Source organism: Schistocerca serialis, chromosome 4 (genome assembly GCF_023864345.2).
Source record: "Schistocerca serialis cubense isolate TAMUIC-IGC-003099 chromosome 4, iqSchSeri2.2, whole genome shotgun sequence".
In the NCBI taxonomy this organism is placed as follows: Eukaryota; Metazoa; Arthropoda; class Insecta; order Orthoptera; family Acrididae; genus Schistocerca; species Schistocerca serialis.
In genome coordinates this window covers 253,477,479-253,500,319 of record NC_064641.1, presented here as the reverse complement: position 1 = coordinate 253,500,319, position 22,841 = coordinate 253,477,479, and the positions used below count along the sequence as shown (strand labels likewise).

The window sequence follows — 22,841 nt, the reverse complement described above, 5'->3', positions numbered from 1 at the left end:
CTCACTATATTTCTAAGAAAGGAAAGTAGTATATTATTAACTCACTTCCCAATCAGACATGTCCTGTGGTGATTCTTTAGTAACACAATCACTAAGACCAAAGCTAAAACCACTCAATATGTTTAAAATAACCAATTACAGGTGTAAATAAACCACAGCTAACTGAACGACAGGGCTGTACCGAAATCCAAAACCTCTCGGCACAGTTGTCAAAAAATCGGCGGGAGGACCGTTCAGTAACGGGTCTCAGAAGCTTACTGAATATGAAATTCGGATAAAGAGCCGAAAATGACGTCACTACCAAGACTAACCAACTGCACCGATCGGTGTGAATGATATAAAATAGTGACCCTGTTTCTGCAAAGATTGTTGGGTAGACAGGTATCAGAGGTGGTAGTATGGAACAAAACAAGAAAAAATGTCTTGTAAACTTGGCCTCTAACCTTAAGAGCTATGAGCACTTGTTCAATAGAGATGCGTTTCACAGTAGTGAAGATGAACAAATGCTCATAGCCCCTCAGGTATGCATTTTATAGCCCATGTTTACTAGATTTTTTCCTTGATTTACACTACCACCTCTGAAAGTTATATACCCTACATACTTAGCAACAACAGTATCAGTACTTGTACTCCACGGTATCAGAACGGTTTTTGCTTGTAACTTTCAACTTGTTCGTTGCTGGTACAGGGATCCTTACCTCAAACTGATACATTTACACTTCTCCATCACACTTGAAAGTCTGTAACATCATTATGAAATCACCCTGTATGTACAAACATTTTACAGGTGCCAGCGCCTACAACTTTGACTCTCCATAATGTCGTTGGATGACCTTTCTGGGCATGCGTTCCTGGGTAAAACTTGATCTACTAAGTCCCTCTACAACCTCTAGAAGTGTGTAACGCAAATTGTGAAACACCCTTTATAGTCACGCATTCACATCCTGGACTTTATATTTTAGATGACAACATTTTAATCACAATACTAACAATCATAGTATGTTATTGCAAGATAAAGGTGAATAAATTTTATATGTTATGTGGGGCAAGAAGAAACAAACATCCGAGAACTTCTGACCATTTTTTTTACACAGTTTTTTGTTGAGTTTGGAAGAAAAATCATCATCATCATCATCACCACTGGCAGGGAGGTAGTTGGGGAGTGGTAAAGTGTAGGATTAAAAAAAAACTGTTTACACTTAAACAATTGAACTCTTTACAATTAGTAAATACACAGTTTCATACTGGGAGCATTGATGACTAGTAAATATGACTGATAAACCCAAAGCTGACCACTGCAATAAATACAATTTGAAAAATATATAGGTATGTGAAAAAAAAAAACAAAGATTGCCACATGTTGGGGAATTGAAAATAAAATCTCTTTTCTTTTTTTATCAAAATAATTTAAAGTACTAAGCAGATGAAGCAAGAATTATTAACTGCAATACAGTGTTGCCCATTACCAGGCAATTACAAATCAAGAGCTTCAATTGATCAAACAAATAACTACACTTACCAAAAGCACAAACTGCTAAGGGCCCAAAGATAAATGCCTACCACAGTAAAATTTTGTAAAGATAAAAGATGTCTCGCCCTTAAACACCAGCTTATGGCAGCCTGGAGTAATCTTAAATTAACAAAATTTCACTACTGAAAAATCGTTAACAACATTTAAGACAGATATAGTATAACAGAATCAATGGCCAGCAACCATGCAAACAAGTTTTACAATGGACGAAGGTGCTTTAGGATTTATAAAAACTTGATAAAGAATACAAGATGCCCATTGGTAATTGTTTTAAGGGATCTTAAGCTTATGTCCAAATATGCCTCCACAAGCTGGCGGGCTATAAGGCTTATATATACAGTGCACCTTACAGAGAAACGGCCAACCAAAAACACCATTTACAATGTGTGAAGTTTGTGAGACCTCCACAATAAATTCCCTAGAACATACAGGCTGCTACAAAAGGCTGAAGAGGGGCAGCAGCCTTTTCAGTAGTTGCAGGGGCAACAGTCTGGATGATTGACTGATCTGGCCTTGTAACATTAACCAAAACGGCTGAAAGCAAGGGGAAACTACAGCCGTAATTTTTCCCGAGGGCATGCAGCTTTACTGTATGGTTAAATGATGATGGCGTCCTCTTGGGTAAAATATTCCGGAGGTAAAATAGTCCCCCATTAGGATCTCCAGGCGGGGACTACTCAAGAGGACGTCGTTATCAGGAGAAAGAAAACTGGCATTCTACGGATCGGAGTGTGGAATGTCAGATCCCTTAATCGGGCAGGTAGGTTAGACAATTTAAAAAGGGAAATGGATAGGTTAAAGTTAGATATAGTGGGAATTAGTGAAGTTCGGTGGCAGGAGGAACAAGACTTCTGGTCAGGAGAATACAGAGTTATAAATACAAAAACAAATAGGAGTACTGCAGGAGTAGGTTTAATAATGAATAAAATAATAGGAGTGCGGGTAAGCTACTACAAACAGCATAGTGAATGTATTATAGTGGCCAAGATAGACACGAAGCCCATGCCTACTACAGTAGCACAAGTTTATATGCCAACTACCTCTGCAGATAACGAAGAAATTGAAGAAATGTATGATGAAATAAAAGAAATTATTCAGGTAGTGAAGGGAGACAAAAATTTAATAGTCATGGGTGACTGGAATTCGACAGTAGGAAGAGGGAGAGAAGGAAACATAGTAGGTGAATATGGATTTGAGCTAAGAAATGAAAGAGGAAGCCGTCTGTTAGAATTTTCCACAGAGCATAACTTAATCATAGTTAACACTTGGTTTAAGAATCATGAAAGAAGGTTTTATACATGGAAGAATCCTGGGGATACTAAAAGGTATCAGATAGATTATATAATGGTAAGACAGAGATTTAGGAACCAGGTTTTAAATTGTAAGACATTTCCAGGGGCAGATGTGGACTCTGACCACAATCTATTGGTTATGAACTGCAGATTAAAACTGAAGAAATTGCAAAAAGGTGGGATTTTAAGGAGATGGGACCTGGATAAACTGAAAGCACCGGAGGTTGTACAGAGTTTCAGGGACAGCATAAGGGAACAATTGACAGGAATGAGGGAAAGAAATACAGTAGAAGACGAATGGGTAGCTCTGAGGGATGAAGTAGTGAAGGCAGCAGAGGATCAAGTAGGTAAAAAGATGAGGGCTAGTAGAAATCCTTGGGTAACAGAAGAAATATTGAATTTAATTGTTGAAAGGAGAAAATATAAAAATGCAGTAAATGAAGCAGACAAAAAGGAATACAAACGTCTCAAAAATGAGATCGACAGGAAGTGCAAAATGGCTAAGCAGGGATGGCTAGAGGACAAATGTAAGGATGTAGAGGCTTATCTCACTAGGGGTAAGATAGATACAGCATACAGGAAAATTAAAGAGACCTTTGGAGAAAAGAGAGCCACTTGTATGAATATCAAGAGCTCAGATGGAATCCTCGTTTTAAGTAAAGAAGGGAAAGCAAAAAGGTGGAAGGAGTATATAGGGGGCCTATACAAGGGCAATGTACTTGAGGACAATATTCTGGAAATGGAAGAGGATGTAGATGAAGATGAAATGGGAAACACGATACTGTGTGAAGAGTTTGACAGAGCACTGAAAGACCTGAGTAGAAACAAGGCCCCGGGAGTAGACAACATTCCATTAGAACTACTGATGGCCTTGGGAGAGCCAGTCCTGACAAAACTCTACCATCTGGTGAGCAAGATGTACGAGACAGGCGAAATACCCTCAGACTTCAAGAAGAATATAATAATTCCAATCCCAAACAAAGCAGGTGTTGACAGATGTGAAAATTACCGGACTATCAGTTTAATAGGTCACAGCTGCAAAATACTAACACGAATTCTTTAAAGACAAATGGAAAAACTGGTAGAAGCCGACCTCGGGGAAGATCAGTTTGGATTCCGTAGAAATGTTGGAACATGTGAGGCCATACTGACCTTACGACTTATCTTAGAAGAAAGATTAAGGAAAGGCAAACCTACATTTCTAGCATTTGTAGACTTAGAGAAAGCTTTTGACAATGTTGACTGGAATACTCTCTTTCAAATTCTAAAGGTGGCAGGGGTAAAATACAGGGAGCGAAAGGCTATTTACAATTTGTACAGAAACCAGATGGCAGTTATAAGAGTTGAGGGGCATGAAAGGGAAGCAGTGGTTGGGAAGGGAGTGAGACAGGGTTGTAGCCTCTCCCCGAAGTTATTCAATCTGTATATTGAGCAAGCAGTAAAGGAAACAAAAGAAAAATTTGGAGTAGGTATTAAAATCCAGGGAGAAGAAATAAAAACTTTGAGGTTCGCCGATGACATTGTAATTCTGTCAGAGACAGCATAGCACCTGGAAGAGCAGTTGAACAGAATGGACAGTGTCCTGAAAGGAGGATATAAGATAAACATCAACAAAAGCAAAACCAGGATAATGGAATGTAGTTGAATTAAATTGGGTGATGCTGAGGGAATTAGATTAGGAAATGAGACACTTAAAGTAGTAAAGGAGTTTTGCTATTTGGGGAGCAAAATAACTGATGATGGTCGAAGTAGAGAGGATATCAAATGTAGACTGGCAATGGCAAGGAAAGCGTTTCTGAAGAAGAGAAATTTGTTAACATCGAGTATTGATTGAGGTGTCAGGAAGTCGTTTCTGAAAATATTCGTATGGAGCGTAGCCATGTATGGAAGTGAAACATGGACGATAAATAGTTTAGACAAGAAGAGAATAGAAGCTTTCGAAATGTGGTGCTACAGAATAATGATGAAGATTAGATGGGTGGATCACATAACTAATGAGGAGGTATTGAATAGAATTGGGGAGAAGAGGCGTTTGTGGCACAACTTGACTAGAAGAAGGGATCGGTTGGTAGGACATGTTCTGAGGCATCAAGGGATCACCAATTTGGTACTGGAGGGCAGCGTGGAGGGTAAAAATCGTAGAGGGAGACCAAGAAATGAATACACTAAGCAGATTCAGAAGGATGTAGGTTGCAGTAGGTACTGGGAGATGAAGGAGCTTGCACAGGATAGATTAGCATGGAGAGCTGCATCAAACCAGTCTTAGGACTGAAGACCACCACCACAACAACAACAACAAAACGAAAGGCTCAACCAAACTTACACTAAAAGTCCGCCCCATCTACAGGGAGTTGCATAGGGATACTTAAGTGGGATTTCGAAGGAAACAGCAATAGTAAATAATAAGGGAAACTAACTACAAATATGAAAGAAGCACCAAGGGTGTTGTATGTGCACAGCACAAAAGAACTGGCACACTTGCCTAATATCACATAGGGCCCCTCGAGCATGCAGAAATGCCGCAACACAACTTGGCATGGACTCGACTAATGTCCGAAGTAGTGCTGGACGGAACTGACACCATGAGTCCTGCAGGGCTGTCTATAATCTGTAAGGGGGGTGGAGATCTCTTCTGAACAGCATGTTGCAAGGCATCCCAGATATGCTCAATAATGTTCATGTCTGGGGAGTTTGGTGGCCAACGAAAGTGTTTAAACTCAGAAGAGTGTTCCTGGGGCCATTCTGTCGCAATTCTGGATGTGTGGGGTGTCGCATTGTCCTGTTGGTATTGTCCAAGTCCATCAGAGTGCACAATGGACATGAATGGATATAGGCAATCAGACAGGATGTCAGAGTCATATCTACATATATCAGGGGTCCCATACCATTCCAACTGCACATGCCCCACACTATTACAGAGCCTCCACAAGCTCGAAGTCTCCTGCTGACATGCAGGGTCCATGGATTCATGAGGTTCTCTCCGTACCCATACATGTACAATATACACTCACTTAAATCTTAATAACTTGCCATTGTAGCAGCAGTAAACCAATCGAACAACTGCACCAGACACTTATGTCTTATACAGACGTTGCCGACTGCAGGGCCGTATTCTGGCTGTTTACGTATCTCTGTATTTGAATACACATACCTGGACCAGTTTCTTTGGCACTTCAGTGTATCTTGCTCAGAACTGCCCAATTTTACTTCATAAAAATATTATTCATATTCTGCCAGCAAAGCAAAAAATGTCGTCCTAGAGGAATTTGTGTGCAAAACAATCATGCACCAGTTCTCAAAGACAAGCAAATATATTACTACTGAAAAAAAAATTCCTATTTCAAGAAGCCAGCAATTTCTAACAGCAAAGAACAAAATATGTGAAGGAAAAATATTAGGCACATTCATATGAGTAAAAATGTCCAGCTGACAGAAATTAAACCACAAGGAATAGATAAAAATGAATAATAGGAGAAACACGCTCAGCAATGGGATACCAGAGTTGCTAAACTATGCAATTTCGGGCTAAACTCCAAAATAGGTAATGCAGGTACTAATGTTACGTGCAAATGACAGCAATCCAACTTGTCTCAAATTGGCAGTAGCTAATGGGAGGATGGTATATGGTAGCTGATGGAAAACATTTAAGAAGATTATGTTTTTCAGCAAAAAATACAAGCATCTGCAAATCATCATGAAGTGCATGGCAGAGGGTACTTCCCATTGTACCAGCTGTTAGGGTTTCCTCCTGTTTCATTCACGTATGGAGTGTGGAAAGAATGATTATCTGAAAGCCTCTGTGCGTGCAGTAATTATTCAATTCTTATCCTCATGATCCCTATGTGAGTGATACAAAGGGGTTGTAGCACATTCCTAGAGTCATCATTCAAAGCCGGTTCTTGAAGCTTTGTTAATACATCTTCTCAGGATACTTTACATACATCTTCATGAGTCTTCCAATTCAATTCCTTCCATACCTCTGTGACACTCTCTCACAGATCAAACAAATGTGTGACCATTCATGCTGCTCTTCTCTGTATACATTAAGTATCCCCTGTTAGTCCTATGTGGTACTGGTTCCATACATTTGCGAATATTCTAGAACCGGTTACACGAGTGATTTGTAAGCACTCTCTTTTGTAGACTGCTCGCACTTCCCCAGTATTCTACCAATGAGACAATGTCTACAATCTGCTTTACCCGCAAATGGGCCTATGTGATCATTCCATTTCATATCCCTAAAAAGTGTTACACCTATGTATTTGTATGAGTTTGCCAATTCCAGCAGTGACTCATTGATATTATAGCCATAGGATACTATGTTTTTTCATTTTGTGAAGTGCACAATTTTAGATTTCTGAACATTTAAAACAAGTTACCAATCTTTGCACCACTTTGAAATCTTATCAAGATCTGACTGAATATTTATGCAGCTTCTTACAGAAGCTTTCTTTTGCATTAGCATGAGTTATCATTTAACTCTCATTGACCATGTTTTCAGGAACTTAAAGTACGTTGGTTGGTTAGTTAGTTATATAGGTATTTGCCTTTTTCTATGAAGTGTAAACAATAATTGGAGTTTATTGGAGTACAGTTTTGTAAACAGACAGATGGAGAATCAACTACTACTTCACCATAGATTTTCTGCGAGAGCTTCGTGGTGGTCTCACCAATACAGAATAGTGGACAGACAGGATGACAGCACCAGGTCTAAAAAATAAACAGATAAATAAATAAAGGTACTATGGGTCGAAATGTAACATGGCTGGTTTTCGGTGTGGTATCATTTCCTGTGTGCAAGCTGCTGTCATCTTATGTTAGATATGAGCAGATTTATTTACTAAAATTTCTTTCAGCTGCTTTTTTTATGTTGGTTGAGGTGGAGCTGCTATTTGGTTTCACCTAACCATGATCCAGCAGTCGTCCCAGGGCTAAGTCTCCTTGTGCGTGGATGTGTGCTGAAAGAGAGCATTAATTGTCTTCTAAGCTACCTCAATGACATAAAAAAGTGAACTTAAAACCTTCGGTACTCACACTTTCTCTTACAACAGCATTGTATACTAAGTTGTTTGACCTATCGCCTTAAAGATGTGTAGCTTTTGCAAAAGCAAGACAAGTAGTATCTCTCTTAACAGTAGCCAATTTGAGAGTTATTTGTTGAGGTGTCCATTGTCACCATTACCTTTCTTTCTTTTTCTTCTCGTCTTCTGAAGAACTTCAAACATGAAGCCAAGGAACAAGCACACCCAATCAGCACATGGAGACAGTCACTCCCCATCTTGCCTTGTATAACTAATGGGTTCAAGACATTCTCCCATCTGAACATATTGTAATAATATCTCTGATAGTGGGATGTCCTGACACTTACTACTAAGCATCATGAACATTTTTCATCGCCATGGAAGCCTGGAAGTGGGACATGCCATCCAAAAAATATCATGTCACATTTCTGGGTGTACAGAGTAGGATTTATAACTGGTCCACTCTCGTGTATATAGGCTAAGGAATGCTGAAGCAGGATAGGTGTGTATAACAGTGTTTTAGATTAGATTCAGTTTTCATTCCATAGACTCAAAAAATGAGACTATTCTTGTAGGTGTGGGACATGTCAGAAAGGATAATACAAAAACATAAAACATTTGAATAGAGTGCTTACTACCCTGATCATTTGTCAGGAGGTTGTCGAAATAGGTGAATACAATGCAGTAAACTGGAACATCTAATATTTACAGAATTAACAAGCTGTCAGAATGAAACATTGTTATGCACTATTAATAAATTGATCATACAAAAAAAGCCTAATCTTGACAGTTGTGACCAAGAGCTGTCAAAACTGAAATCTAGCAGACATTTTTACTTAAGCTGGTTTAATAGTCTTTGTTACTCACCATATAGCAGACATGCTGAGTCGCAATAGGCACAACAAAAAGATTCACACAACTGTAGCTTTCAGCCATAAAGGCCTTTGTCAGAAGTAAACACACTTACACACACTTACACTCATGCAAACGCAACTTGCACACACGTCTGCAGTCTCAGAGAACTGAAACCACACTGTGAGCAGCAGCACCAGTGCATGATGGGGGTGGGGACTGAGTAGGGGTAAGGAGGAGGCTGGGGGGTGGGGAGGGGGAGGAATAGTATGGTGGGAGTGGCGGACAGTGAAGTGTTGCAGTTTAGATGGAGGGCAGGAGAGAAGGTGCGGGGAGGGGGGGGGGGGGGGCAGTAGCGGAAAGGAAATAAATAAATAAAAAGAAGAAATTAAAAGACTGGGTGTGCCGGTGAAATGATGGCTGTGTAGTGCTGGAATGGGAACAGGGAGGGGGCTGGATGGGTGAGGACAGTGACTAACGAAGGTTGAGGCCAGGAGCGTTAGGGGAACATAGGATGTATTGCAGGAAAAATTCCCACTTGCACAATTCAGAAAAGCTGGTGTTGGTGGGAAGGATCCATAATGCGCAGGCTGTGAAACAGTCATTGAGATGAGGGATATCATGTTTGGCAGCGTGTTCAGCAACAGGGTGGCCCACTTGTTTTTTGGCCACAGTTTGTCGGTGGCCATTCATATGGACAGACAGCTTGATGGTTGTCATGGCTGCATAGAAAGCAGCACAGTGGTTGCAAATTTGCTTGTAAATCACGTGACTAGTTTCACAGGTAGCCCTGCCTTTGATGGGATAGGTGATGTTAGTGATCGGACTGCAGTAGGTGGTGGTAGGAGGATGTATGGGACAGGTCTTGCATCTAGGTCTATTACAGGGGTATGAACCATGAGGTAAGGGACTGGGAGCAGGGGTTGTGTAAGGATAGACGAGTACTTTGTGTAGGTTTGGTGGACAGCAGAATACCACGGTAGGAGGGGTGGGAAGGATAGTGGGCAGTAAATTATACTTGAGGCTGTCTGCTGCATACGGCTGAGACGGTTGATACAGTGTGGCTCATAAGTAGAGCATGCATTACAGTTTGTAAGGTAACAAGAGAAATACAGGAAAGAAAAGAAAGAAGTGTGAACATTGAGTATAGCAAAGCAAAAGAAAGTAGTTACAAAGGAAAACAGCACAGGGTTAGGATCGAAGAACAGCTGTAGGGCAAAAATCAAACAATGGAAAATCCAGGATGGAATGTTACAATACTGTGCTGCATGCTGTGTAGGCATGACAACCAACAAGCTGTCTGTCCATATGAATGGCCACCAACAAACTGTGGGCAAAAAACAAGTGGACCACTTCTCTCCTGAACATGCTGCCAAACATGATATCCCTCATCTTGGACCTACTGATAACAAACACACCCGAACTTTTCGACTCTGTATGTACAGAACAGGGAATCAGTGATCATAAGGCCGTTGCAGCATCCCTGAATATGGAAGTTAATAGGAATATAAAAAAAGGGAGGAAGGTTTATCTGTTTAGCAAGAGTAATAGAAGGCAGATTTCAGACTACCTAACAGATCAAAACGAAAATTTCTGTTCCGACACTGACAATGTTGAGTGTTTATGGAAAAAGTTCAAGGCAATCGTAAAATGCATTTTAGACAGGTACGTGCCGAGTAAAACTGTGAGGGACGGGAAAAACCCACCGTGGTACAACAACAAAGTTAGGAAACTACTGCGAAAGCAAAGAGAGCTCCACTCCAAGTTTAAACGCAGCCAAAACCTCTCAGACAAACAGAAGCTAAACGGTGTCAAAGTTAGCGTAAGGAGGGCTATGCGTGAAGCGTTCAGTGAATTCGAAAGTAAAATTCTATGTACCGACTTGACAGAAAATCCTAGGAAGTTCTGGTCTTACGTCAAATCAGTAAGTGGCTCGAAACAGCATATCCAGACACTACGGGATGATGATGGCATTGAAACAGAGGATGACACGCGTAAAGCTGAAATACTAAACACCTTTTTCCAAAGCTGTTTCACAGAGGAAGACCGTACTGCAGTTCCTTCTCTAAATCCTCGCACAAACGAAAAAATGGCTGACATCGAAATACATGTCCAAGGAATAGAAAAGCAACTGGAATCACTCAACAGAGGAAAGTCCACTGGACCTGACGGGATACCAATTCGATTCTACACAGAGTACGCGAAAGAACTTGCCCCCCTTCTAGCAGCCGTGTACCGCAAGTCTCTAGAGGAACGGAGGGTTTCAAATGATTGGAAAAGAGCACAGATAGTCCCAGTCTTCAAGAAGGGTCGTCGAGCCGATGCGCAAAACTATAGACCTATATCTCTGACGTCGATCTGTTGTAGAATTTTAGAACATGTTTTTTGCTCGAGTATCATGTCGTTTTTGGAAACCCAGAATCTACTATGTAGGAATCAACATGGATTCCGGAAACAGCGATCGTGTGAGACCCAACTCGCTTTATTTGTTCATGAGACCCAGAAAATATTAGATACAGGCTCCCAGGTAGATGCTATTTTTCTTGACTTCCGGAAGGCGTTCGATACAGTTCCGCACTGTCGCCTGATAAACAAAGTAAGAGCCTACGGAATATCAGACCAGCTGTGTGGCTGGATTGAAGAGTTTTTAGCAAACAGAACACAGCATGTTGTTATCAATGGAGAGACGTCTACAGACATTAAAGTAACCTCTGGCGTGCCACAGGGGAGTGTTATGGGACCATTGCTTTTCACAATATATATAAATGACCTAGTAGATAGTGTCGGAAGTTCCATGCGGCTTTTCGCGGATGATGCTGTAGTATACAGAGAAGTTGCAGCATTAGAAAATTGTAGCGAAATGCAGGAAGATCTGCAGCGGATAGGCACTTGGTGCAGGGAGCGGCAACTGACCCTTAACATAGACAAATGTAATGTATTGCGAATACATAGAAAGAAGGATCCCTTATTGTATGATTATATGATAGCGGAACAAACACTGGTAGCAGTTACTTCTGTAAAATATCTGGGAGTATGCGTGCGGAACGATTTGAAGTGGAATGATCATATAAAATTAATTGATGGTAAGGCGGGTACCAGGTTGAGATACATTGGGAGAGTGCTTAGAAAATGTAGTCCATTAACAAAGGAGGTGGCTTACAAAACACTCGTTCGACCTATACTTGAGTATTGCTCATCAGTGTGGGATCCGTACCAGATCGGTCTGACGGAGGAGATAGAGAAGATCCAAAGAAGAACGGCGCGTTTCGTCACAGGGTTATTTGGTAACCGTGATAGCGTTACGGAGATGTTTAATAAACTCAAGTGGCAGACTCTGCAAGAGAGGCGCTCTGCATCGCGGTGTAGCTTGCTCGCCAGGTCTCGAGAGGGTGCGTTTCTGGATGAGGTATCAAATATATTGCTTCCCCCTACTTATACCTCCCGAGGAGATCACGAATGTAAAATTAGAGAGATTAGAGCGCGCATGGAGGCTTTCAGACAGTCGTTCTTCCCGCGAACCATACGCGACTGGAACAGGAAAGGGAGGTAATGACAGTGGCACGTAAAGTGCCCTCCGCCACACACCGTTGGGTGGCTTGCGGAGTATAAATGTAGATGTAGATGTAGAATGACTGCTTCACAGCCCGTGCCGTATGGATCCTTCCCACCAACACCAGCTTTTCTGAATTGTGCAAGTGGGAACTTTACCTGCGATACATCCTACATTCCCCTAACCCTCCTGGCCTCAACCTTCGTTAGTCACTGTCGTCACCCATCCAGCCCCCTCCCTGTTCCCATTCCAGCACTACACAGCCACTATTTCCCACCACATCCATTCTTTTAATTTCTCTCCTTCCCTTTACTTACCCCCCCCCCCCCCTCCGCACCTTCCCTCCATCTAAACTGCAACACTTCACTTTCCGCCACTCCCACAATACTGTCCCTCCCCCTGCCTGCCCCAGCCTCCTCCTTACCCCCACCCAGTCACTACTCCCGTCATGCACTGGTGCTGCTGCTCGCAGTGTGGTTTCAGTTCTGTGAGACTGCAGACGTGTGTGCAATTTGCATTTGTGTGTGTGTGTGTGTGTGTGTGTGTGTGTGTGTGTGTGTGTGTGTCTGTGTCTGTGTGTGCTTACTGCTGACAAAGGCCTTTATGGCCAAAAGCTACAATTGTGTGAATCTTTTTGTTGTGCCTATTGCGACTCAGCATGTCCGCTGTATGGTGAGTAGCAACTTTCCTTCTCTGGTATTGTTACATTCCACCCTGATTTTCCATTGTTTGATTTAATAGTCTTTGTTAAGATATTCACCTACAGAGTAGAAGAAGTTGCCTGCCAAAAAGTCTTTCAAACTCTGTTTAAACTGTGCTTTATCTGAAAGCAAGTTTTTAATGGTTGCTGGCAATTTACTGAAAATGTGTGTTCCAGAACATTGGACCCTTTTTTGGACCAAGGTAAGTGATGTTAGGTATTTATGTAGATTGTTCTTATTCCTAGTATTGATAGTATCCATTGAGCTATTGGTGAGAAATAAAGATACGTTACTTGCAACAAATTTCATTAAGGAATAAATATACTGAGAAGCAGTGGTTAGAATACTAAGTTACTTGAACAGGTTTCTACATGATGTTCTTGAATTTACGCCACAAATGATTCTTATCACATGCTTTTCCACCCTAAAAACTTTTGCTCGGTTTGATGAGTTACCCCAGAATATGATCCTGTATGACATAATAGAATGAAAGTAAGCAAAGTATGCAAGTTCTTTTATACTTAAATCTCTTACATCTGACATCATTCTCAGTGAATTTATTACCAAGTTGTAATCCCAGAAATTTAACACTGTCAACCTCTTTGATCTGCATGTCTTCATATGTTGTACACATGCTGGAAGGAAATCTCTTACAGGTTCTGAACTGCATGCAGTGGGTCTTCTTAAAGTTTAATGACAGTGAATTAGCTTTAAACCATTTATTAATGTCAGTGAAAATTTGACTAGCAGCTACTTCTAAATTTGTACGTAACTTGCTACTTATTGCAATGTTTGTATCATCTGCAAACAAAACAAACTTTGCATCTGGCAATGTAACAGACGAGATGTCATTAACGTACACAAGAAAAAGCATTGGATCCAAGATGGAACCTTGAGGAACACCACATGTAATTAATTGCCAATCAGATTAAGACTGACTGCTTACTGCACAGGTATTTGGCAATGACATCCTTTGTTTCCTGTTAGATAGACAAGACTCAAACAATTTTGCAGCATTGCTGGTGACACCTTAATATTCTAATTTACTAAAGAGAATGTTGTGATTCACACAGTCAAATGCATTTGACAGGTCACAGAAAATGCCAGTAGCCCTTTTTATATCCTATTATCTAGTGAATTTAGCACAATCTCACTGTAAGTGTAAATAGCTTCTTATATATCAAAACCATTAAGAAATCCAAACTGTGACTTGGGCAATATACAGGGTGTTTCAAAAATGACCGGTATATTTGAAATGGCAATAAAAACTAAACGAGCAGCGATAGAAATACACCGTTTGTTGCAATATGCTTGGGACAACAGTACATTTTCAGGCAGACAAACTTTCGAAATTACAGTAGTTACAATTTTCAACAACAGATGGCGCTGTGGTCTGGGAAACTCTATAGTACGATATTTTCCACATATCCACCATGCGTAGCAATAATATGGCGTAGTCTCTGAATGAAATTACCCGAAACCTTTGACAACGTGTCTGGCGGAATGGCTTCACATGCAGATGAGATGTACTGCTTCAGCTGTTCAATTGTTTCTGGATTCTGGCGGTACACCTGGTCTTTCAAGTGTCCCCACAGAAAGAAGTCACAGGGGTTCATGTCTGGCGAATAGGGAGGCCAATCCACGCCGCCTCCTGCATGTTTCGGATAGCCCAAAGCAATCACACGATCATCGAAATATTCATTCAGGAAATTAAAGACGTTGGCCGTGCGATGTGGCCGGGCACCATCTTGCATAAACCACGAGGTGTTCACAGTGTCGTCTAAGGCAGTTTGCACCGCCACAAATTCACAAAGAATGTCCAGATAGCGTGATGCAGTGATCGTTTCGGATCCGAAAAATGGGCCAATGATTCCTTTGGAAGAAATGGCGGCCCAGACCAGTACTTTTTGAGGATGCAGGGACGATGGGACTGCAACATGGGGCTTTTCGGTTCCCCATATGCGCCAGTTCTGTTTATTGACGAAGCCGTCCAGGCAAAAATAAGCTTCGTCAGTAAACCAAATGCTGCCCATATGCATATCGCCGTCATCAATCCTGTGCACTATATCGTTAGCGAATGTCTCTCGTGCAGCAATGGTAGCGGCGCTGAGGGGTTGCCGCGTTTGAATTTTGTATGGATAGAGGTGTAAACTCTAGCGCATGAGACGATACGTGGACGTTGGCGTCATCTGCTGCACTAGCTGCGCGTTGCCCTCTGTGGTTGCTGTACGCGGTCGCCCTACCTTTCCAGCACGTTCATCCGTCACGTTCCCAGTCCGTTGAAATTTTTCAAACAGATCCTTTATTGTATCGCTTTTCGGTCCTTTGGTTACGTTAAACCTCCGTTGAAAACTTCGTCTTGTTGCAACAACACTGTGTTCTAGGCGGTGGAATTCCAACACCAGAAAAATCCTCTGTTCTAAGGAATAAACCATGTTGTCTACAGCACACTTGCACGTTGTGAACAGCACACGCTTACAGCAGAAAGACAACGCACAGAATGGCGCACCCACAGACTGCGTTGTCTTCTATATCTTTCACATCACTTGCAGCGCCATCTGTTGTTGAAAATTGTAACTACTGTAATTTCGAAAGTTTGTCCGCCTGAAAATGTACTGTTTTCCCAAGCATATTGCAACAAACGGTGTATTTCTATCGCTGCTTGTTTGTTTTTATTGCCGTTTCAAATATACCGGTCATTTTTGAAACACCCTGTATTATTTGCAGTCAGATGCAGGAGACACTTGAACACAACCTTTTCAAATATTTTTGAGAAGATAGATTAAGGAGGAACAGGAAATATTTTGAGCAGAGTGGATATAATTTGGAAGCTCAGTCTAAGAATACAATAGCCATTGTACAATGATGAGTAACAGCATCCTCCTCTGAACAGCATTCGGCTACAACAGCAACACACATTTGTGGCTGAAGTGTTACTACGAATTTACTGAATTACAAGTGATTAAAAGCTCTCTTTGTACAAAAGTTTGATTTAACAAATCTGCTTACACTCACTGCAATGAAAGAAATTACCTGCCTGCTTGCTTGTTTTTAACTGCTTAGGAGCTAGTGACATACCCTCTCACATTCCCATAGCAACTCAAGGTATGAAGTATCAACACCCACGATTGTTCTGCTAAACAAATAAATGACAGTGCTGTACTGATCTAGGCACTTACTCATTCAAACCATTTGGATGACTAGCTGCATAACTGTTACTTTATGTAAGGGATTGTAATTACTGATGGTACTGTTATTTATCAAAAGGTTATAATAAAGATAAATCTAAACACTTGAGACATTTTGTACTCTGTCTAAATTGAAGTAAATAACAGATGAGAATGATGAAGTGCACAATTCCAGAAAATTAATAATTTTTGACTCATTAAGAGAAGTTACCTATCAATTTGAATTAAATGTAAAGTTGATGTCCAGGAACTTCAGTCTTCTCCCAAGGAAAAATCCAATTAGTAAAAGAGACATCACTAGAATTGTAGGGAAGATGCAGATATTAGTGAGAGAAATCTGTCTTATATGTGAAAAACTAAAGGAAGAGCTACAAAAGATATAGTTCTCCACAAATAAACACATATTTATTCACAAATTGTGCACTTCAATAAATGGAAAACATAGTATCCTATGATTTCAATATCACTAACTCCCCACCGAAACAATACATGACATGGAAAAATTACATAGGCTCAATCATATGTAAAATAGCAGGCAGAGTTTGGTTCACTGGTAGGATACTTGGAAAATAGGTAACAAAGGATACTGCTTACAAAGGAAAACTTTGCTCCAGCATGTGGGACCCATTCCAAATATGACTAACATGGAGATTTTGAACTTATACACAGAAAGGTGGCCAGCACAAATTGTCAGAGATGTGTTTAACTCAACTGAAAACTCTGAGTCAGAAAACGCTTGGAACAGAGGAGACTATTATCCCACTGAAGCATACTTACAAACCTTCAACCCCCCCCCCCCCCCTCCCACATCTCTCTCTTTTTTCTTATCTCATTTGTTATAATCACATGTACCCTCTGCCAAGAATTTCAGTCATTCGCAGAGTATAGAATAGATCTACACGTTGATTCCATGATGATATTACAAACTGTTTCAGATTGTGGAGAAGGGTAAATGTATCAATTTGAGGTAAGGGACCCTGATCCAGAAAAACTGAGTAGAAAGTTATAAACAAAAGTTGTTCCTACACCCCTGATGTCAGACCCTTTTCACTGTAAGCTGTTTGCTTTCCACACTTTGGGAGGAGGTACTGTGGATCAAAACACAACAAAAATGCCCAGTAAACATGGGCTCTAAACTTCATACCTTAAGCGCTATGAGCACTTGTTTACCTTTGCTACCATGAGTCGTCTCCTCTACTGAACAAGTGATTAAGTTTCTAAAGTATGCATTTTAGAGTTCACGTGTAATAGGCATTCTTTCTTCTTTCCTCCTTCCTAAATATGGAAAGCAAAGAGCTTGCATTACCAGATGTATCGGGACGTTTGTTGCTTATAACTTTCAAACGGATCATTTACAGATAAAGGCCCTTACCTCAAATTTATGCATTTACATACCCTTCAAGAGTTTGTAACATCATCACAGAATCACACTGTATATCATAAAGTCATTGATCAAAATGCCAGTCCAGTAAATGTAGTTTCAACCCGCCGAATTAGAGGGCAGTGGAGTGGACATGTAGTGCTAGGAAATTTCCAAGAATGTTTGCCTGTTGAAGCCGCAGGCTCCAAACGATAGATATCGAGCGTGCGATTGTAAATCGTTCACGTGACTGTGCTGGCGGGTGTTATGAGCATATTAATAGTGGTCACTACAGCAACAACAACAAAAAATAGTATTACTAAAATACTTGTAATTACAAAGGAAATGACTTACCTTACTCATCATCAACTTTGTCATCATGAGAAAGTCCTGATGTGTATAGTAGGGGAAGCATTCCCTTTTTGCCATAACCTGGGTAAAATCTGCCAATGTCACACAAAAATATGGGTAGAGCGTCACATGCAAGTTATGGGAATAGAGGTACTGAAACAAGTAGAGTTCGTCTCTTTCTCCTGCACACCCTTTCTCTTTTAATGGAAGATTTCACAGATTTCCATAGCCGCTCAATGTTCTATGTGCACACGGGGGTCATCTGAAGACAAGAACTCTACAGAGTGGGACTCATGGTTGAATCCTTCCGCTTTCAGTGTCTTGTAGTACTGAAAGCCATCTGTAATGACTTTACTACTGGGCAGTATAAAGTACTTTATAAAACTGACTAAAGTTACCTTGTCTCTGGACAACAAACTCATAACAAAACACTTCCGGGACTCTCGTTCTATACCACCAAATACCCAAATATGTTTGATTTCATTCTTTGAAGGTCATCCTCACTGGTTTTTCCTTCATGTTATGTGTCATTCGTCCATTTCAATAACTTTATTCGGACCACCAATCGGTAAATTGTAGTTCGTCACTATTACATAACACACTTCTCTGCAAAACCCAAAATAGTCGCACACAGTATTAGTACGTAAGTCAGTTTCTGATGCTGTTGCTTGCAGGACGTAGTCTCGAATCCAACAAGATTGAAGAATTACGCTGGTCTGGATGGATAATTTGGAATAGTCAAACCATGTATTCTTCCTGATAGTCATTCGTCTTTCACACTTTCCACAATGAAATTGTAATGGTATTTCAGTATCAGAACTCTTCTGGCAAAGTTTTACACACTTCGCCCCACTGAAGTCTACACAGACCCTCCTTTCCTCATCGGGTATTAGTCCATATTTGTGACAAAAAGTCAAACAATTTTTTACATTGTATAAGAATGGAATTAGATTCTTATATATGAGGCAATCAGCTGAAGAAACGCCAACAGCACTAGACATCCCACTCGCTACCAACATAAATCACCTGGGTTTTCCTAGCAACTCACAAATAATTTATCATAACGCCCGCCACAACAGTTGCGTGATCGATTTACAATTGCACATTCCATATCTATCGTATGGAGCCCGTGGCTTCAATAGCCAAACATTCTTGGAAATTACCTAGTCCTACTTAAAACAAAATAGGCCTACATATGCTTAAAAAAAAAAGAACATTAAAATCTGTTCATGAAGTACACTGTAGAAAACTGGTGAATTACTTGTGCAGCATAAATGCTTAACAATATATTCCTTACATTTTTTAACACTGATTATATTTATTATAGATCAACAAACTTATGCAAGTAACTGCAACGATATATGTTATTACAACACCTTGACAAAATTTAGCTAATTTTAACCAAATCAAAGCCTTGATAAATGGTCTGATTTGGCACAACTTACTATCAAACTGTGAGCAGTAAGATTTCAACACACAATTGAATTCTGCATTGACAGGGAAATGTTTAGCCTATACCTTTATCAAAATAGTCTTAAGGGGAATGTCTCAAGCACTGTACAATACTGTATCATGTTTCGAATCAATCTGAAGTTGTAGTGTATGATCTGTAATATACATAAGTGTACGTGTGGTGGGGGGGGGGGGGGGGGGGGGGGGGGGCGGGCGAAGTCAACCGAAACATCCGATCCCACTCATCGGTTTGACCCTTGATGTAAGGCTGTTGTGGTGCGTGACGCCACGACGGCGCGAAATTTAGTTTGTGAGAGTGGCGTGTTTGTAGGTGTTGTTTTGATGTGATCGGTGGTGCTCTTTGGTGGTGTGTTAGGTGATGTTTTTTGGTTTAGTTTGCGTGTGTGGCGTGCTTTTTAGGTGGCGCATTGTTGTGGTCGGTGGTTCTCTCTGGTGGTATGTTTACGGGTAGCGTGTTACATGGCGTATGGGGTTCATTTGTGTGATAGCACTGCACGTGTGTAGTATCAGGACTGTGCTTTCAGCAGAATATTTTTCAGTGAGTTAACGATATTAGTTTTGTTATTTCGACGTTATTGTGCTTTCTCTGTTCGTCATTTGTGAATTTTGGTAAATTGCTTTGTTTATGTCTTTGGAAGGTATGGATATGACTGACAAGGTCAACAGTTTTTGGTTGTCGGCGATAATGGGGGACAGTGCGTCATCTCTAATAAAAGTCCTTCAACTATACGGATTTTTGGATGAACTCGTGAAGTGTTCAGTATGTCGTGAAGAAATGAGGCTTACTAAAGTTCAGGCGTCTCGAACCAGGGACGGCTGTATGTGGAGAAGTCGTAAGGATAACAGGTCAAGGGAAGTGTTCGATTCCAATTTTGTTGGTTTGTTGTGTTTTTTTGAGGTAGTGATGATTGTGGACGTGGCTGTAATTTTGGGTTTTATGATTTGGTATCGGTAGTTTCCGTTGACCTATATAGGTCAAGGGAAGTGTTCGACTCCAATGTGTGATTGTGGCTGTGGGTGTTCCGGTATCGGGAGTTGCTGTTGAGCTATATAGGTCAAGGGAAGTGTTCGATTTCAATTTGTGGTATCGGGAGCTGCTGTTGAGTTATATAGGACAACGGAAGTGTTATTTGTGGGATCGGGTGCTGATGTTGAGCTATATAGGTCAAGGGATGTGCTCGATTCCAATTTGTGGGATCGGGAGCTGCTGTTGAGCAATATAGGTCAAGGGAAGTGTCCAATTCCACAGGATATTGCGTTTAATGGAATTTGGTGAGTTTTGTGTTGTCTGTTTTTTTCGTCGTCTTGTGTGGTTTGGTGTGGTGGTGTGTGTCAAAATTTGTTTATATTTACTTTGTCCCCACCCAAAAACCACCAATTTCCCATGCTTGTCCCGTTAGTTTCATTAGGTTTTTTGTGGAATGTGTGTGTCTGCTGGATTTTCAATGTAGTTTCGTGTTTGTGGTCATGTATACGTGATGATGTCATAGGCGCCATATTGGAGTCGTAGTGAATGGTCGTTTCCGCCATATTTGTTACGTCATGGGTCAAAGCAGACGGGTGGCATCGGACGCTTCTGTATTTGTGTGTGTGTGTGTGTGTGTGTGTGTGTGTGTGTGTGTGTGTGTGTGTGTGTAAGCAAGTGGGACCTGTACCAGATAGGACTAACAGGCAATACTGAACATATACAGAAAAGGGCAGCATGAATAGTCACAGGTTTGTTTAATCTTTGAGAGTGTGCCACAGAGATACTGAAGGAAACGAACTGACAGACTCTTGAGGGCAGGTTTAAACTACCCTGAGAAAGTCTATTAAAGATGTTTCAAGAACCGGCTTTAAATGATTACTCTGGGGATATACTACCATCTCCCACGTATCGCTCACACAGGGATTGTGAGGATAAGATTAGAATAACTACTGCACAAATAGAGGCATTCAACCAATTATTAGGAGCGAGGTGGCGCAGTGGTTAGCACACTGGACTCGCATTCGGGAGGACGACGGTTCAATCCCGTCTCCGGCCATCCTGATTTAGGTTTTCCGTGATTTCCCTAAATCGTTTCAGGCGAATGCCGAGATGGTTCCTTTGAAAGGGCACGGCCGATTTCCTTCCCAATCCTTCCCTAACCCGAGCTTGCGCTCCGTCTCTAATGACCTCGTTGTCGACGGGACGTTAAACACTAACCACCACCACCACCACCACCATCAACCAATTATTCTTCCCGCGTTTCCTACGTGAATGGAGCACGAAGAAACCTTAACAACTGGTACAATGGGACGTGCCCTCTGCCATACATCTCACGGTAGCTTGCAGAGTATAGATGTACATGTATAAAGGTGGTTTTACTATTATTTGTGACGTCTGCACAAAAATCCTCACGAAATAAATCAGAAATGGTCTACACCTATAGCGATATAAGCACGGTTGCACGACATTACTACATAGGTAGCAGAGACCTTAATAATCATTTACTGCTAGACGGATCCATTGCATTTATAACTATTTGCAATTACGAATACATTATCAACTTAAATAATTATCATCTCTTCTTACCAACGTCATTTGTGGATAACAGGCCTCTTTTTGCTAGGCGAAGGGCCAACTTTTGTGGCAAAGGCACTGAAAGACAATAAGTAGTAAATACAACCCGTTCTACAACTGAGCGATGTATAAAAAAATAATGTAACGAAATTGTACACGTATTACTCGTTGTATTATTTATCGAATACTGCCTTACTCTCTAAATAAAGAATTAATTTCAACTCGCTCTCACAACACTCTCACAGCCTCATACAAACAAATCACTACACGGCACAAGAAAGATGCAAACAAAACAAGTTTCTAAGCCAAAGATAATACTGATCACTGCCCCACAGATCTTAATATTCAATTGCTAACTGCCGTCAGCGTTGTTTTCCTTTTCGTAAGAGAGAGGACGTGTTGCACGTGTGGTGTAAGTAATTTAACAAATACCTGCTTGTTAGTTTTTGTGATTGTTTTAAGTGATTAAGGAGTTGGAAGTAAACAGTCGGTTTAAATTTTTAGAAGCTTTCATATTTGGCTGTGTGACATATATGTCACATTGAAATATGACGTCTGTAATCCACAAGTACAGTGATGTTGAAAACAATATTATATTATTGATACACATATAGTGTCATATTTGAATAGTGCTATATCATCCTATGATGTTGCAGAATCGCTATAATTCCAACCATATTTATGATAGTTGTTCACTTCCAGCTGTTGCATCACATTGTGAGAATAGTAAGCTATTAATGTGTCTTTCATATTTACAGCGTCAAAAAATGGAGCATAAAACGTACAAAATTTATGATATTGAGAATACACCCCGTGTTATTCAGGGGCTGAAAGTGGCCAAATGTATGAAATCAGATTCAGCCATTGAAGATGAAAGAAGTAAGGAAAACATGCTACATATACAACTGCTTTCATTGTTTTATTTTATTTCTACTTCTCTCCGATATAACTGTAACAGCCAGAAACTAGGGAACGTAAGT

The 22,841-nt window shown here is 40.7% G+C and overlaps 2 protein-coding genes across 5 annotated transcripts in view; one reads left to right on the top strand and one right to left on the bottom strand.

Annotated features, from left to right (window-relative positions):
* LOC126473690 (polyglutamine-binding protein 1) overlaps window positions 1-22,155 on the bottom strand; it is a 95,437-nt gene extending 73,282 nt beyond the window's left edge. For 2 of the 4 annotated variants that reach the window (XM_050100927.1, XM_050100930.1), the window contains exons 1-2: window positions 22,027-22,143; window positions 21,874-21,939 (exon numbers count right to left, since the gene is read on the bottom strand). In XM_050100927.1, coding sequence (XP_049956884.1) covers window positions 21,874-21,939; window position 22,027 — 67 coding nt within the window. In that variant the 5' untranslated portion in view covers window positions 22,028-22,143. Of the gene's footprint in view, window positions 1-21,873; window positions 21,940-22,026 lie in introns of all 4 variants that reach the window. The other 2 variants (XM_050100926.1, XM_050100929.1) reach the window with 2 other exon arrangements.
* A 29-nt stretch (window positions 22,156-22,184) lies between these two features.
* The window catches only part of LOC126473689 (ankyrin repeat and zinc finger domain-containing protein 1-like), a 111,032-nt gene continuing 110,375 nt past the window's right edge, over window positions 22,185-22,841 (top strand). Inside the window, exons 1-2 of the mRNA XM_050100925.1 lie at window positions 22,185-22,273; window positions 22,620-22,740. Coding sequence (XP_049956882.1) covers window positions 22,629-22,740 — 112 coding nt within the window. The 5' untranslated portion in view covers window positions 22,185-22,273; window positions 22,620-22,628. The remainder of the gene's footprint in view (window positions 22,274-22,619; window positions 22,741-22,841) is intronic.